This window comes from Lampetra fluviatilis, chromosome 20 (assembly GCF_964198595.1).
Source record: "Lampetra fluviatilis chromosome 20, kcLamFluv1.1, whole genome shotgun sequence".
Lineage (NCBI taxonomy): Eukaryota > Metazoa > Chordata > Hyperoartia > Petromyzontiformes > Petromyzontidae > Lampetra > Lampetra fluviatilis.
In genome coordinates, this window is record NC_136294.1 from 2,552,243 (window position 1) to 2,568,254 (window position 16,012).

Sequence of the window (16,012 nt, forward strand, 5' to 3'; positions counted from 1 at the left end):
ACAAACACTAGGTGCGTTATTTACATCGCAGGGTCGTGAGACATGGCGAAAGTTTGGAGGTCTTCATTCATTATCGCAGCGGAGTATATCATAGCTGATGATGATGACGCAAGATCTATTACCCACACAGTTATGTAACTCACCTCCATCACACCACACTCACCTTAGTCACTCACCTGGCCAAACGCAGACACCGCCTTCTCCACTTGCTGTGACCCAGTCATCCACATTGAGAGCATACCCCATCGCAATTAAGCAATCGATGAACCAACCAACCGATCGATACGTGTGCCTGTTGCGCAGATTAACCAAATGCTGGCCACCTCCACCTGCCGTGATTCTCACTTCACACTGCCCCTGGGGTGTGCACAGCGAATGCAGCAGCAGCAAGCTGCTCGGCACGTTGCCCAACGCTCAGAGGTATTCCCCTTTGGTCCTCTCTGAACACCAACGTGCAGGGAGAGGTGGCGCTGCGGTTAGCGCATCAAGACGTGAACCCAGAGACCTGAGTTCGAATCCCGGCCACGGCTTCCATCGGTGACGAGCGATATCTGAACCGGACCTGACCACCACCACCACCGACTCCGCCCTCTCCGTTCACCAACCCGCACTGACCAGCGTGGTGAAGTATGGTCAAATACCACCACCTCCCTGACCAGCGACACTTGCGTGGAGAGTCCTTCATCCAACAGTGGATTTACTGACTGCGAATTAATTGATTAACGACCCCCCGTTATCACGGTCAATGTGAAACAAGTAATGAGACTGCGATTCGTAAAAACCAAGAGGTGTAAATGCGCCACGGAACCATTATTAGTTTCAATCACGTGTACAGATGGCTGCTTCTGCTGGGCGCAAGGGGGCACTATGTTTTTTTTTTTTGCCGCAGTACCGCAGCCAGATGACACTGGCGGAGGGATCTTTGCGGAGATTGTGCCGTTGTGATTGGTCGGCCGTTAATTGCATCGTTGATTTATTGATTAACTGCCGCACGTCATTCTGCACGCGCTTCCCTGGCCATCACACACCATTGCGGCAATGCAATGCGCTGCTGTCGATCAGCTGCCACGCGTATCTGCTGGCCCTATATGGAAGTGTGCCTTTCAATCAACCGGCACTGGACCGGAGTGGCCAAGTATGGCTACATGACCAGCGTGGGGAGGGCACTCATCCAGCAGTGGATTGACAAAAGACGAAAATCTTGTGACACAACAATAACAACACGAATATAATATGCAGACATCCAATGTTAAATGAGAGGACTGTGCACGTGCATTTGAATGGTCTAATTTGGACAGTCTCTGTCCACTGCTGGATCAATTACAATACAATGCATTTATGCTCCAACGAACAATGTGCTATACAGTATATATGTACAGCACACATATGAATAGTTTGAAATCGGGTAAATTTTATTCTACTCAAAAGTATGTGATATGAGCATTTCAAGAATGCAATAGCGTGAGAATAAGTTTTTCCCCTTCTATCTAGCAACAAAACAGGTGTTACGTTTTTAAAACACCAAACTGAAACCTTTTACAAGGAATTATGTCTGCATTAAGCACAATACTTGTGGTCAAAATATAAAAAAAAAACACACTAATAATATATGCCTTGTCTTTTAAACTGATTGGGCCACACCAGAGACAGCTTTCTTTTGAGCCTCGTCTCAAACGATGTAAGACCAGAGGACGCCAAAAGGCGTACAGCAATAGCATTTTCATGAATAACGTCCATACCAAGATATCCGTGTTAAAGCCCTGTATTCCATTTGATACAGTCCATGGGCTAAACTTAATTGCGAAGGAACGGGTCTCAATATGGCTCTCACTGGCTTACATTTGGACATTCCTGTCAATCCACTGCTGGATGAAGGTCTCGGCACGCCGTAGCCGGGCATGGAACGTGAACGACCCTACTTCACCACCCTGGTCAGCGCAGGTTGATGAAGGGGGCCACCTCGGACTCGTTCTGATTTCACTCGCCACTGATGTTTGTCGTGACCGGAATCTGAACTCGGGTAGCCGAACTTGATGTCATGCGAGGCCAGCTTACGAGGGTTTGGTTCCAGCTCAGCATAACAAATATCCAGTGGAAAATAAAAATTAACCGTAACCATGTGCATCCCATGCCGGCTTGGCTCGGATGTGCGAGTGGGAAAGGGCACGTGCTATGGAGCGAACCGAGCAAGACCTCTCCACGAATGCTGGAAACCAGAGATTTCAGTCGAGAACAATATTGCCCGTGAGTCCTGCTATCGCCTGATGATGCTGGTTCTAATCATCAGCGAAACGTCGTAAATGTTGTGGGTTCACTCTCAAACACACCGGTGTGATGAACGAATAACTAATCGGCATGTTGTGTTTACGTGACAAATCTTACTAACTGGCTGTTAGATGGTGGTGGATTTTACGACAAATGTATATCCACGCGATCTAACACAAATAACCTTTATTATGCACCATATTGGTCGCCAAAGGCTACGTGTTAAACGGTACAAGTGGAGTCCACATATGCTGTACAGCCTTCTCCTGGCAAGCCAAGCTATGGCACCTCGGACACTCATGGGAATATGAGTTTCACAACATTTATGCAATTACCAAGCACTGCCTCCAGTGCCGGATTACAGGCGTGCCATTGCCACCACGGCCTGTCACTTTCCGAAAAAAAGTGTACACCTAGCGTACCTTTCCAAATAAGAGGCAGGGATCTATCGCGGGCGTAGATCCACGTGGTTTCACAACAGCAAAGAGCGATGCATGCTCTTGTGGTTAAGGTCGTGTAACCGATGGATTGGCACCTGTGACCAAACGAATGGCAATGCTCTCGATCGCGTCAGATCTCAAATGCCAAGCAGGGGTTTTGATCATGGATAGTGCTTGGTTGGTTGACTACCATGCACAAAACACGCAGTGCTCCCCACCTTCACAAACCCGCAATGACCAGAATGGTGAAGTACGGTTAAATATTCATAATCAACGTTTTTGGGTTTAGATCGCGTTATTTATAAATGTGTCGTAACCCTCCACCACCCGACACGGCCAATCAGTAAAACAGTGTCACGTTGACAAAAGACAAATAGTTCACTGCTTTAGCCCACCGGTGGCAATTCGCCACCATTCTGGCGAATTGCCCGATGATGCTGGATGCAATTACCAGCGAAACGTCGTACTCAAATTGTAAATGTTGTGGCTTCAACACACCGGTGGGCTAAAGCAGTGAACTATTTGTCTTTTGTCAACGTGACACTGTTTTACTGATTGGCCGTGTCGGGTGGTGGAGGGTTACGACACATTTATAAATAACGCGATCTAAACCCAAAAACGTTGATTATGAATAATATTGGTCGCGAAAGGCTACGTGTTAAACGGTACAAGTGGAGTCCACATATGCTGTACAGCCTTCTCCTGGCAAGCCAAGCTATGGCACCTCGGACACTCATGGGAATATGAGTTTCACAACATTTATGCAATTACCAAGCACTGCCTCCAGTGCCGGATTACAGGCGTGCCATTGCCACCACGGCCTGTCACTTTCCGAAAAAAAGTGTACACCTAGCGTACCTTTCCAAATAAGAGGCAGGGATCTATCGCGGGCGTAGATCCACGTGGTTTCACAACAGCAAAGAGCGATGCATGCTCTTGTGGTTAAGGTCGTGTAACCGATGGATTGGCACCTGTGACCAAACGAATGGCAATGCTCTCGATCGCGTCAGATCTCAAATGCCAAGCAGGGGTTTTGATCATGGATAGTGCTTGGTTGGTTGACTACCATGCACAAAACACGCAGTGCTCCCCACCTTCACAAACCCGCAATGACCAGAATGGTGAAGTACGGTTAAATATTCATAATCAACGTTTTTGGGTTTAGATCGCGTTATTTATAAATGTGTCGTAACCCTCCACCACCCGACACGGCCAATCAGTAAAACAGTGTCACGTTGACAAAAGACAAATAGTTCACTGCTTTAGCCCACCGGTGGCAATTCGCCACCATTCTGGCGAATTGCCCGATGATGCTGGATGCAATTACCAGCGAAACGTCGTACTCAAATTGTAAATGTTGTGGCTTCAACACACCGGTGGGCTAAAGCAGTGAACTATTTGTCTTTTGTCAACGTGACACTGTTTTACTGATTGGCCGTGTCGGGTGGTGGAGGGTTACGACACATTTATAAATAACGCGATCTAAACCCAAAAACGTTGATTATGAATAATATTGGTCGCGAAAGCCTGCTACGTGTTACGGTTAAATAACCCCCGCGGAAGCGCACGGCGTGGGGAAACCTTGATCCAGCAGTGGATTGACAAATAGGCGGCACGTGGAGCCGGTGGCTGGCCCAGCTGAAAATGTGGCATCCTTCATGTTGCAGCCAGTCAACTGCTCAAAGGTTAATGGGGCAGATGCCTAAATCCAATAGCGACCAATGCACTGGCACAGTATGACAGCGTTTATTGTTGGGATCCAACTGCCGCTCAAGAACGCTACCGGGCACCAATTGCCAGAGCAAGTGGCTTTTTAAGATGTTGTGATAGCTTTCACAAAAGGATGTATAATTTGGCGCAGGTGTCGCAGCCCCCCATCCACAAACCAAAACCCGAAAATTATCTGTGAAATGTATATTGATGAAAAAAATCCATTCCGGTTACCTATGACAAGAAATAATGACTTGCACTGGAATCTCACAAGATTAAATAACAATTATTTAATCACAGGAGGGAAGCAACGGGTGCAGGTAAAAAGGCAATACAAAGTTATTTTGTAGAAAAAAGTGTAAATAATGGGAAGAAGATTTGAAAAAAAAATTTGTAAAGTTTAAAACGATGTGAAACTCATTTTGTTAATTTCTCCAGTAGCGATCGTTCATTGCAGAGGGCTGGTGACAGCAGCAGCTAAAGCAGGCATGGGGAACATTTTATGCATGTTTTTCTTTTTTCGTAAATCTTCGTACGCAACGACCCCAAGCAGCGAATCGTTACGGCAAGGCTTGCCGTCGCCTGTTTTGGCGAAGCTTGGCGGAGAGTTGGAGTTGCGGTGTCACTGCTCCTCACTCAGGCGTCCCTCCGTGCCTGCAGGAAATAACCCTTGGACTTGAGGACCCCGCGACACTTGATTATCACCGAGTAGCGCAGGACCCACAGAGGCGTCCACACCTCTGCCTGTTCAGGCGCCACAGTAGCCACCATGTCCTGGAAAGACTTTGTCGGTAGAATTTCTGGAATGTGTTTAACGCGCACACACACACAAGCGTATAAATAAAGATTTTTTTTTTATAATGATGCATCAATGATACTATTAAAATTGATTGCCACCCTCACAATACACACATAAAACATGCAGGCGATAATACATTCTGTACAAATTATACAAAAGTAGAAAACAAAAAGACATTCTCTTAAATTTAGCATGATGGAGAAAACAAAACTGAAGAAAACAATGCCAATGGATAATAGCAACGAAACACCAAAGTGATGATCATCATCATCAATTATTCACACGGCGCCTCCCTCGCAGTAAACATCGAGGCGACAAATTTGGACAACCGATAAATCCTCAAATCGATGCACGACTCCGAATGGAATCGCGACCATTCACTGGCTCTGCCGGAGCGGATGGACGCGGCCGCTCCGGTTTGTGCGCGCCGGCGGCGAGAGAGAGCGCGACGAGGCACCTGTGGGGTCGTTGTGCGTCAGCAGCTGGATGTCGTACTCCTTGGCGAAGGCCGTCAGCTCGGGCGGCATGACACAGCAGGAGGCCAGGTTCACCTGGTTGCTCGCCGGCTTCACCTGCGTGCGGCGCAGGGCAGGTGGCACCAAGGAGACGCGTTACCGGAGCCGTGTGCGACGGCAGGACACCCAACGTAAATCATTGCAACAGACGCTCAAAGGAATGGCGCCACCCCCGTGGTCGCCCCCGTATCCGTAGATCAAACGACTTACTCGAGACAATGGTGTATGGCAGCTAGAGCAGTTCATGTGAATGCTGCCGCAAGAGGTAACACGTTTGGCGCTGATGAATGAGACTTGTTGAGCATTAGGGAATGACGACGGGCTAGCTGCTCTGCGCGAAGGCCACGTGAGGTGTCAAAAGCTCACTGGCAGGAGGTCACGGGACAGGCCCTGGTGTTATGAGTTAACTGACTGAGATGACTAGCAGATGCTCCACTGTGCCAACTTGCTGTGTTTTATCCACCCGTTGCTCTGGCTTTTGTTGTGAGCATCGCTCGCCAGGCCTCTGTTGTTGTTGTTGACCGCCTCAAACTGCCCAATAGCGCCACCCACCCACCCATCCACCCATCCACCCACCCATCCACCCACCCACCCATCCACCCATCCACTCACCCACCCATCCACCCACCTGTGCCCAGTGGTAGAGCTCCTCCAGAAGTTGGCTGTCCAGGTCGGAGGTGCCGATGGTCGCCACCTTGTGTGCGGCGATGAGGCTCTCCAGCTCGGCCCAGTAGGGGGACAGCCGGTCCGCCGTCAGCTTCTCCTCCTCGGGCAGTGGCGGCGGTGCCAGGACCACGGCGTCCAGCAGCGACACGCCCAGAGCCATGCACGCTGCGGGGCCATCGCACACATCAGCCTCATCACAATCGTCGACATCCTCGTCACCGTCTGTCCAATCCACTGCTGGATGAGGGCTTCCCCACGCCGTGCAGGTCGTGAAGGTTGTTTTGATCGTATCGAAAATTATAGAACTAAAAACGCAAGTGTGCAAAGAAGCATAGCGGACGTGCATGCTTGCAAGTGCACCGAGAGACAGGGAGAGGCATGCGTGGATTCGAGAAGGTAAGGCAGGATAATGACACAAAGTAGGGACATTGGCCAGTGGTCTAGTGTACCGGACGGAGTGTCGGCCAACGAATGGAACGAGTCTGAGAACACTTTAACACGTAGGCTGTCGCGCCCAATATTATCCACAAAAGGTTTTTGGGTTAGATCACGTAAATATTAGTTACTAGTTCAGCACACCGGTGCGTTGGAGAGTAAACCGACAATATTTACAATTCCAACTAATTTGCCGTGTCGGGTGGTGGCGGGCTTAACGACACATTTACGTGATCTTCCCCAAAAACCTCTATTCTGGATCTGAGATCACGTTCACCAAGGTGATGGAGCAGTGAAGATACAAGCTCACGTCCAGGTGCTTGATGGCTTAATACACCACGGGATAACGAGGTGGCAGGAACTTTGGGGTGGCCTCAATCCAGCCGTGGATTGACCACGGCCGATGATGATGATGATACCACTGAGGCTCACTTTGCAGTATGAAGAAGGAATTAGTTCCTCTGGTTTGCTCTAGGATATACACCAGCAACAAATGTGTTTTTCACATCAATGGGTTTTAACCAACATCTCTGGATGCCTCACTTGTTACTGATTTTTCTGTTAAAGCAATAAAAGCATCTGGAACTAAGGCACAGGATGGAATTTAGTCTTATGGAAAAATACTAGGCACAGATGTACTTAAAGTTGAATGGACTGTGCCACTCCCATGACACTCCTCAGATGCCATTGTCTTCTACCAGGATGGACGAGCCAATTAAATCCCGGAATCTTTAGCGATAAGTGAGAAAAGCCTCTGGGTAATATCAACATAAGTCAAATTCCTGGTCAGCGGCAATTATGGCCTAAAACGCTGTCGTCTGATCTCCTGTCTCTGAGATTTAAGCCACCAAAATTGAAGTATCACTGTGGTTGTGTAGATTTTCTGTGCTGATGTACTTTGATTTCCATACAATTAAAATTTTCATGTGCAGGCACCAGGTGGATTATTACATCCCAGAACCGTGGTAGTGGCTTAAGGAGGCTTTCGCCAAGCTGTGGCTTGAGCCATGGCTTATAATAATGAAAAACAAATAGTGATCACGCCTTTTGTAAATCCACTGCTGGATAAAGGGCTCTCACCATGCCAGTTGCAGGTGTTGCTTGACCATACTTCACCACGCTGGTCAGTGTGGCATGGTGAAGTGGTGGAACATGACCGGCTGAGATGTCACTCGCCACTGATGCTAGCCATTGGCTGGGTATCAGATTCAAAGCGCAGTGTGCCAACCACTGCGCCACGGCTCCGCAATGACCCACATCATTTGTATTGTTCAGCCGCAGGTGGCTGGCGAGCTGTACGAGAGCACATAAATTTGAATGGATGGGAAGAGAGGGCTTTTCCGCTGTACCTTTCTCCACAGCCGGCTTAATGACTTGCGCATCGCCTCCCAGCAAAAATATCTTGGCTGCCAGAGAGAGAATGAACAGGGGAGTCAGCGGAAACAAGAGTAACTGGAGGTTTACCAAGATAAATTAATTCAGACAGTCCAGGACACCCAAGCGCTCGCCAAAAGAATTAGAAGTTACCACTTGTCAGCCTCCAAATACAGCCGGACGAAAAATTGCACTGGTGCCAACACAAACCTTGCCACGAGGTCAGGAATGCATGAAAAAAAATTCCCTTCCGCTTATCATGCCCCACCCAATTCGCCGGTCCAAAAATGCCTTATTCTACTTAGCAACAAAGCAAATAAAGAATTCCACGTTACATTAGTATTGTAACCCTCTTTTTTTTTATTCCGCTGCTAGTGTTGGAGAATAACCCGTGGAAGAAGATATCACAGAACATGCATCCTCGATGATCGGTGACCGACTATTTTTCTCCTTCTTCACACACGGTAGTGAACAGATTTTTCACACGCTCTGCTACAGAGAAATGCTCATTGCATAACAGTTATAACCATATATTAACATTCTTAGATTGAGCCAAGTTAATTGAAAAATCAAACAAATGAATCATGCAATAATTAATTGGAAAATGAGCTGAGCACACCAATTAATTACACCCGATGAGAAGGTTTAAAAACGGGAGGCTAACTACTCAGTGGTCTGAGTCGCCTAGAAACCAGGATTGACAAGTGACTTTAAGCCAACAAAACAACAATATTTAAAAAACGTTAAACGATTCCCTGGAAATTATGAGTCTGACCAGGTGGCTCAACGGTACAGCAAGCGGCTAGCAATCGGAAGGTTGCGAGTTGCAATCCTCGCTAGGGGTTGACTCAGTCTATCATCCCTCTGGGTCGATAAAATTTGTACTATAACGTGAGGCCGGTCAACAGCGGTTGTCATATGGATCGACTCGCTCCCAGAATAGGAAATTGTAATTTCCACCACTGGCTCACGACTCCAAATAGGAGATGAGCTAGAACAGAGTACATGATAACAAATGCATTCTGTATAAAAAAAGACTTCACTTTATGAATTTAGGAAGGGGGGGGGGCTGAACCTTCAGCAGCGGGGGGCTCAGCACCACCCCCGCCCCGCCTCGAGATTCCTGGGCTGATATATCCCCTAAAAGAGAGTTCCCACCCCCCCATTAACACCGACGTGGCCGTACCGGTTATTTTCAAATCGTCACGATCCTCCGCACTGATCTTCTCCGTGCCCGGGCATACGCAAACATCCTGGGCCAGGCACGAAGGCGACTGATCGCGAGCGAAAGGATAAAGAGAAACGCGCACATGCGTCGCAAAATAAAACATCGAGCGGAATAGGGGCAGGGTGCATCAAGAGAACTTACGAGAGACGATGGACAAAATGTCATAGATTTAAAACGTGCCATTAATGTGCTTGCTAGGCATGTGTCGGCTGACACCCTGAGCAACCCTTGCAAATGAGAGGATTCCATCTGAATGGAAATTCCAGGTGAAACACTGGAATTAGTAAATAAGCACAACTAACTACAGACTGGAGACCGTGTCGCGAAGGATGTCTTGGGGTGCTTACCTCTCCCCCGTCGAGCTTTGAAGCCCAATCGGATAACGTGCTCCTCACACAGTCCACCAGCTGCAGAAGGAGAGGGGGAGGATATCGTTAATGCAAACACAAAAGGAGGACACGAGTTTGGGATTTGTAACAAGGGTTTCCATTGCTGGCCTTGGGGACTTCGATACATCCTTGCCTTATGAATCAGCCAATCCCTTGCATTCATTCATTCATTCCGGCAGAGACCAGCTGCATTCATTCAATACTATAAGGCATCCAGGCGTGCGTCTGATAATTCAGTTTATCGTAAGTTTGGTAGAAAGCTGGACATAAGTTGAGGGCCGTTATGTTTTCCGACATCGGAAGCCAATTTCACATTTTAACAAAGATATGATTCTTTCGCCGATGGTGTAATGGTAGGGCGGGATATTAACAAGCTGCTGAAAGGGTTGCATTGATGCATCACTTCATCGATTACATTGGATCTTCACGCTCACATCACATGCAGCGAATCACGCATGGGAATGGAGAATTTCCAAGTCCTATATGTTGTAAGCTATGGGTTTACTTGATCTATCCACTGCTGGAAAGAAGGTCTCAGCAAGCCATTGCCCCTCGATCATGGTTCCGCAGTGCGACAATCCATCCGACTCCATCTCATCCCTTTGTCTCCACAGCGGATGCCCTCTGGGGTGTCTTGGCTCCATTGGCTGCCACTCTGTCATTAGTCTCGACCACCAGCTCATCGTCCCTTCTCGCGATGACGTGTCCTGCCAAAGCCCACTCACTTTTCTTAACTTTCAATAAAAAATCTTGACTTAAAAGCTTTCGTGACTGCAGGAATTCATACTCCTCAGCAGTCCGCCTGCTGTATTTTTTCACCCGAAGACGAATGCTTGTGTTGCGATTGAAATGTCGTGATTTATTTTTATTTCTATATCTACGTGACTTTACCGAAAGACCCAAAGAGTATAAGTTTCAATATGAACCCAAAAAAACCACACATCCGTCAATACTGCCTTCAAAGGGTACATTAATGTGCCATCTCCCTCGCCTTGCATGCAGGAGGTCGTGGCTTCGATCCAAACGTGACGTCTGTTGTAAATTTGGAGTTTGCGTGTCTCTCTCCCCATGGTCGTGTGGATATTTCTCCGGGTCCTCCGGTTTTTCCCTCCACATTAAGAAACATGTTCTTAGATTATATGGCTACTACTATACATTCCGACATACACTGCCGATTGGATGCACGTATCACGGGAATTAAGAATCGATTAATCAATCGATCCATCGTTGCACGGCTTGATGAGATGTGAACACCATGTGAGATGGGCGCCATGGTGGTGAGATGTTAACTACCTCGCCTGGTACACAGGAAGTCATGGGTTCGATCCTGACCCTGATGCCTGCTGTATATTTGGAGCTTGCATGTCTCTTCCCTCCCCATGGCCGGTGTTTTTTTTAAATCCAGGTCTTCCGATTTTGACCTCCACATTTAGAAACACGTTTTGGGATTATTTGGTTACGACTAGAAATTCCGACGTACGATATAAGTGACTTGTATTAGCCATCATGTGTGGCTAGGTCGCCTCTGAAAAAGAGCTAAGAGCTCGGTGGGCTTTACCTGTTCAGCTGTCAATATGATGTCTAGAACTTGCATTTGTTTTCCGATCCCTGCCTTCCTCTTTTTGTCTCTCGATGGAATTCCAAGCAAGCACCTCTCCGTACTTCTTAACGCACATTTCAGTTTTTGTTCCACGAATGCAACGTACCGATGTGCCCAAAGGCAAGTGTTCAATTGGTGCGTATAAACCTTTTATGTCGTATGGGTGAGGAGCAGTGGTTAGTGGTTAGCACAATGGGCCGCAAATGTGGTTGTCAGAGTTCGATCCCCTGCTACGGCTACCATCAGTGGCGGCTGGTATATGACCAGCGTGGTGCAGTATGCTCAAACAAATCCCATGATTGACACGGCTGTTTGGAGGCCTCTGTCCAGCGGTGGCTTGACAAAGGGTTGAAAATTACTATCGTTATTATTGTGACATATTAATCAAAACCACGGACAATGACTCACTTCACCCATGACCATCAATATGCATTAGGTGTAGGGCAGATGTGTATGTATCTACGCATGTTGAACTTCTTTCGCCCCATACGTAACCAACCGTGCTAATCGGAGGGAAGGACAAGAAACTAAACACAAAAAGCAGCGTGTATGCCATGTATTTCTCTCTGTTCAATGCAGACAAGCGAAGCAAGTATATTACACACACACAGTAATGTGGAGGAGTATTGATCACTGTGGTCGTTACAAGTATTTTTTTCTATTCACTTTACAGTAATTCGAAATTAATCTTGAGCTGCCCAAGCTTGAAAACGCCACCCTTTAGCAAGCGCTGCTCGTACTTGCCACTGTCGATTAAAATCCCCAAGTCTGGCTTCCCTCGAAAGCGTTCTACCTGACCCACCCACCAAGTTGCATTGTGCATCATTGAGGTGACTCAGCATGACAAGTAGCTTTCAGTGAACCCACGCCTTCCATGACTAAGCAGTTTGCCAAGCTGACAGATGCGGATGATGATGCAACGAATGCAGGCGCATGGAGTGCAAGTGGTTTCGTATTTAAATAAGTAACAAAACATCGCTTGCGAGGCAACAAAAATCGGGGCGCCTTGGAGGCCAGCAGTCAACCGTCACAAATCCAACCAGAAATTCAAAAGCGTAGCCCGATTATATTTCGGACTGACGGCATAACTAGCTCTGCTTATTAGGTCAGAAAAGTCTTGATTAACAGTGCAGGAGATCAGCACTGGTTCAACAGGGCTGTTTATAGTCACGAATGGCCAGAAAAGCACGTTTTGGTTACTTACATGCAGCTAATGACATGACATTTTTTCCCCATGCTTCTCAAGTGTCCCGTTTGTTTTAATATATAACATTGCCGGAAAACAATGAGTAACAATATCGTGTTCGGAGGGCTTAATTCACCCGAGTCTTGCCAGGCGAGAGACCCATATGTCAGAACCCAGCACACCACATCCAGTATACCTGACGCTATGGCTTCGGCTACTTGCCACGTGCCCTACTCCGGGGTCACCGTAAATAAACTAAGCTCTGCGAGTGATTAAGCGAGCATCAATTACCATAAATGACCATGGCACAATCAGTCACGAAAGAGTTTCCACGAGACCATTACCTCTTTACTATGGATGGCCAAGATTCACCGTAAATAAACCGGGAGTCCTCCCTATGATGGTCAGCATGAGCCATCACACATCGCCTGGCCACTATAACCACGCGCATTTCGGATTGAGACACTGTTTGCAAATCATAAGCCAACAGAAACGCAGACCAGATTGAGACAGACCCAGACCAGAGCTCTGATATGTTCCTGACACACTAGACTCACACACCAACTAGACTCAATCTTAATCAGACTTAGAACCAAACGAAACCCAAACCAAGAAAAACACCAGACTTGACTCAGATCCAAAAGTAGACTTATTAATTCGAACCACAATAAGACCAACGGATAAAACCAACTCCGCATTTAGACCACTCACATCGAAACCAGACCAATGCATATACCCAAACCTTGCACAGACCACACTCCTAGACTCAGACCTAGATGAAGACAAGACGAGACCAGACCCAATATTCAAATATGCTCAAAATGTCCCCCCCAAATATATTGCTATAAAAATAAAAAAAAGTCATAATTGCGATGCTATGTAAATAAAAATAACAATTTGCTAAACCTTGGCCACAATATCTGGACTTTTCTTCATATAAATCAATGTATAAATTTATGTTCATATGATTGTGGTTATGGTTGTACTTGATTAATCCCTAATCTCAAACATTCCATACAATGAAACAAGAAATGGTAAAGAAGTAAAAACAGAGCAATGTAATACAATACACTATTAGACATTATTGCAAAAAATAAATAAAAAGTCCATCCCGTGTGTTAGTGAATTTTTTTTATATTTTAGGCAGGAAATTACTTTTCAAATTTAGATATTTTTTTTCTGGGTTGGGAACCCCAGACCCCTGGAAGATTTGCCCCCCCGCCCCCTCCAATGTTGACTCCATGGCTACGGCTTTGCCGGTCACAGAAAAGCGACTCGAATGCGTGCAGACCCGTTGCGGACTCACCTCCTCGCTGGGGGAAGAGCCGTACTTGTTCCTGAGCGCGCCCCGGTTCACCACGTTGCCCGTGTGCACGGTGAGGGTGCGGGCAGCGGTCAGGGCAGACCCACGGGAACCCCGGCCGCAGGCAGTGACAGCAGACATGATGCTGCTGCTGGTGGTGGTTGTTGTGGACAGCAGGCCAGGAGGTCGGTTGAGTGGATAAGGAGGAGCGGTGCGGCGGATAAGTGGAACGAGGTGAGAGATAAGCGGAAGGCAGGAAGGGCGGCGAGTAAGTCGGGGTGAGCAAGACAGCCCCCCGACTCTGACTGTAGCGGAGGTGACCCACAGTCGGGACTCAACCTACAGACGTCGGGCGAAGGCAAGGAAGCGAAGGGGCGAAAGCAAAGCAGGTGGAGGGGCTCAGTGTCAACTGCACCCAACGCAGCAGCACCAAACGAGCAGCGGAGAGTGCGACACGTTGCTGATGGGGCAGAGTGAGGCAGCGGCAGGTTCCACCACGTGGGTCGCAAGGAGGGGGGGGGGTACCGGATGTGCAGGAGAGTGCTGCTGAGGCTTGAGTCTGCGAGGTGCGTGCCTGCAGCAAGCCACTTCCTTCTCGTGCTTCTTCCCCGAGAGCCCAAGCCGCTCGTCGTCAATGGGCGAGGGGGCTGGGGGTGCTGAGGAAGGAGCTGAGGGGGCAAGGCAAGGGCAGGGCTGTAGGGCCGGGGAGAGGGAGGGGCTATAAGGGAGGCGTGGTCAACGGGCCCGGTGGGTTGGTCACGCCTCCACCCTTTCGCGAGCCAATCGGAGGGCGAGGAGCTCCCTCGAGGGGGGCGTGGTCGATACCATATAAGGGTAAAGCTTCGCGGCTTCCGGCAAGTGGGTAACTGTTTACATAGGGCGTAAGTCGTGAGCACGTGGGTGCAGCGAGCAGCAGGGCGGGCTTCTAGGCATTGCTTCCCATGCCCATTCATCGTGTAACGTTTCCCCGTCTCTGATTTACTGGATTATAAGAAGCACTTTCCACCCCCGTCCCTACCCCCCGTATTTTAAAGCAATAGGTGGGGTATTGCTCCATCGCCCATTCACCGTGTAACGTATCCCATGTGTCTGATTGACTCACCGTATTCTCCGGATTATACTGGTAGGAACCTCCTGGTTACACCAGCCCACAGGGGATTATTGTCTCCGTCCGTCGTGCAGGGAGGGGCTGGGTGGGGTGGGGCTGGTCACCCAGTGGTGCCCTTATAAAACTCAACGTTTAACCTACTCACGCCGGCTTGTGCCCGCCCTCACAGTTGGGCATATTTGCGGAATACACCACGCCGCCGTTGACCCTGGCCATTGACCGAGCAACCCAGCGTTCCTACCAGCAACCTCCGCAGGAATGTTAATAAAAAAATTGGCATGAGGATTTGATTAATGCGTTCATAGTATGTAGTAAATACATCAATTAGACGATTGTAAATCCGCTGCTGGATGAAGGCCCTCCCATGCTGTGTTAAGAATAGGGGTTGTTTGAGCATACTCTGTACTTTATAAATAACGCTGGTCAAGTGAATGTGGCTGGAGGGTTGTTTGATAAAGGCAATCTGCCAACCGCTTTGCCCTGCAGAGAATGTAATATTCAGGCTTGGTTAACCATTGCTGTTTGCAATTTTTTTGATTCCTCGCGTGAATGTTTTTGTTCTGATTGCTGTTTCCATACTCCATTGCTCTACTTTTGTTTGTTGTTTTTACTTTTGTAATTTCGTTTACCCAGGTCACTCTTGCAAAACGAGACTCATCCGGGTATCTTTGCGTCTGAATTTGCGAAACAAATTTCATTTAGCGAGGCGGTGGTGGCTCTTTTAAAATAAAAAAAAATTCAATGCAGGACCCTACTGAAAAAGAGTCATTGGAATGAGTGCGGCTTTCTTGAATAAATACGTAATTATTATACATTTGGAACTTACTTGACTGGTTTAAATGTCACTCCCCAGTGCTTTTAGGCACACGTGGCAATCGAACGTTGGGAGCCAGGTTAATACTGTATCGAGAATATCGGTTGCTATTGTTTTTTTACGATAAAAAGGAGTTTTCACCTTCCGATATGAAAAGAATTGTACGGGTCCTAACAGAAC

The 16,012-nt window shown here is 47.8% G+C and overlaps 1 protein-coding gene across 2 annotated transcripts; it reads right to left on the reverse strand.

The window, feature by feature from the left end:
• Positions 1–4,139: 4,139 nt before the first annotated feature.
• Positions 4,140–14,610, reverse strand: GCLM (glutamate-cysteine ligase modifier subunit). Of its 2 annotated transcripts, none has more exons than XM_078865360.1 (8): positions 14,436–14,610; positions 13,914–14,249; positions 9,780–9,839; positions 9,391–9,478; positions 8,180–8,236; positions 6,358–6,560; positions 5,672–5,786; positions 4,140–5,215 (listed from the first exon to the last, which is right to left on the reverse strand). In XM_078865360.1, exons 2-8 carry the CDS (start codon positions 14,049–14,051, stop codon positions 5,052–5,054), a joined length of 825 nt encoding a protein of 274 aa, XP_078721486.1. In that variant the 5' UTR covers positions 14,052–14,249; positions 14,436–14,610; the 3' UTR covers positions 4,140–5,051. The 2 variants fall into 2 exon arrangements, with proteins under 2 accessions (XP_078721486.1, XP_078721487.1); XM_078865361.1 differs by lacking the exon at positions 14,436–14,610 and having other exon boundaries at positions 13,914–14,173; positions 14,214–14,236.
• Between the last annotated feature and the right edge of the window lie 1,402 nt (positions 14,611–16,012).

Coding starts and splice junctions, on each gene's coding strand:
- GCLM (XM_078865360.1), bottom strand. CDS start 14,051: ATGTCTGCTGTCACTGCCTGCGGCCGGGGTTCCCGTGGGTCTGCCCTG. Junction 9,840..13,913: donor GCTCTTCCCCCAGCGAGGAG/GTGAGTCCGCAA, acceptor CTCCTTCTGCAG/CTGGTGGACTGTGTGAGGAG. Junction 6,561..8,179: donor TAAGCCGGCTGTGGAGAAAG/GTACAGCGGAAA, acceptor ATGGCCCCGCAG/CGTGCATGGCTCTGGGCGTG.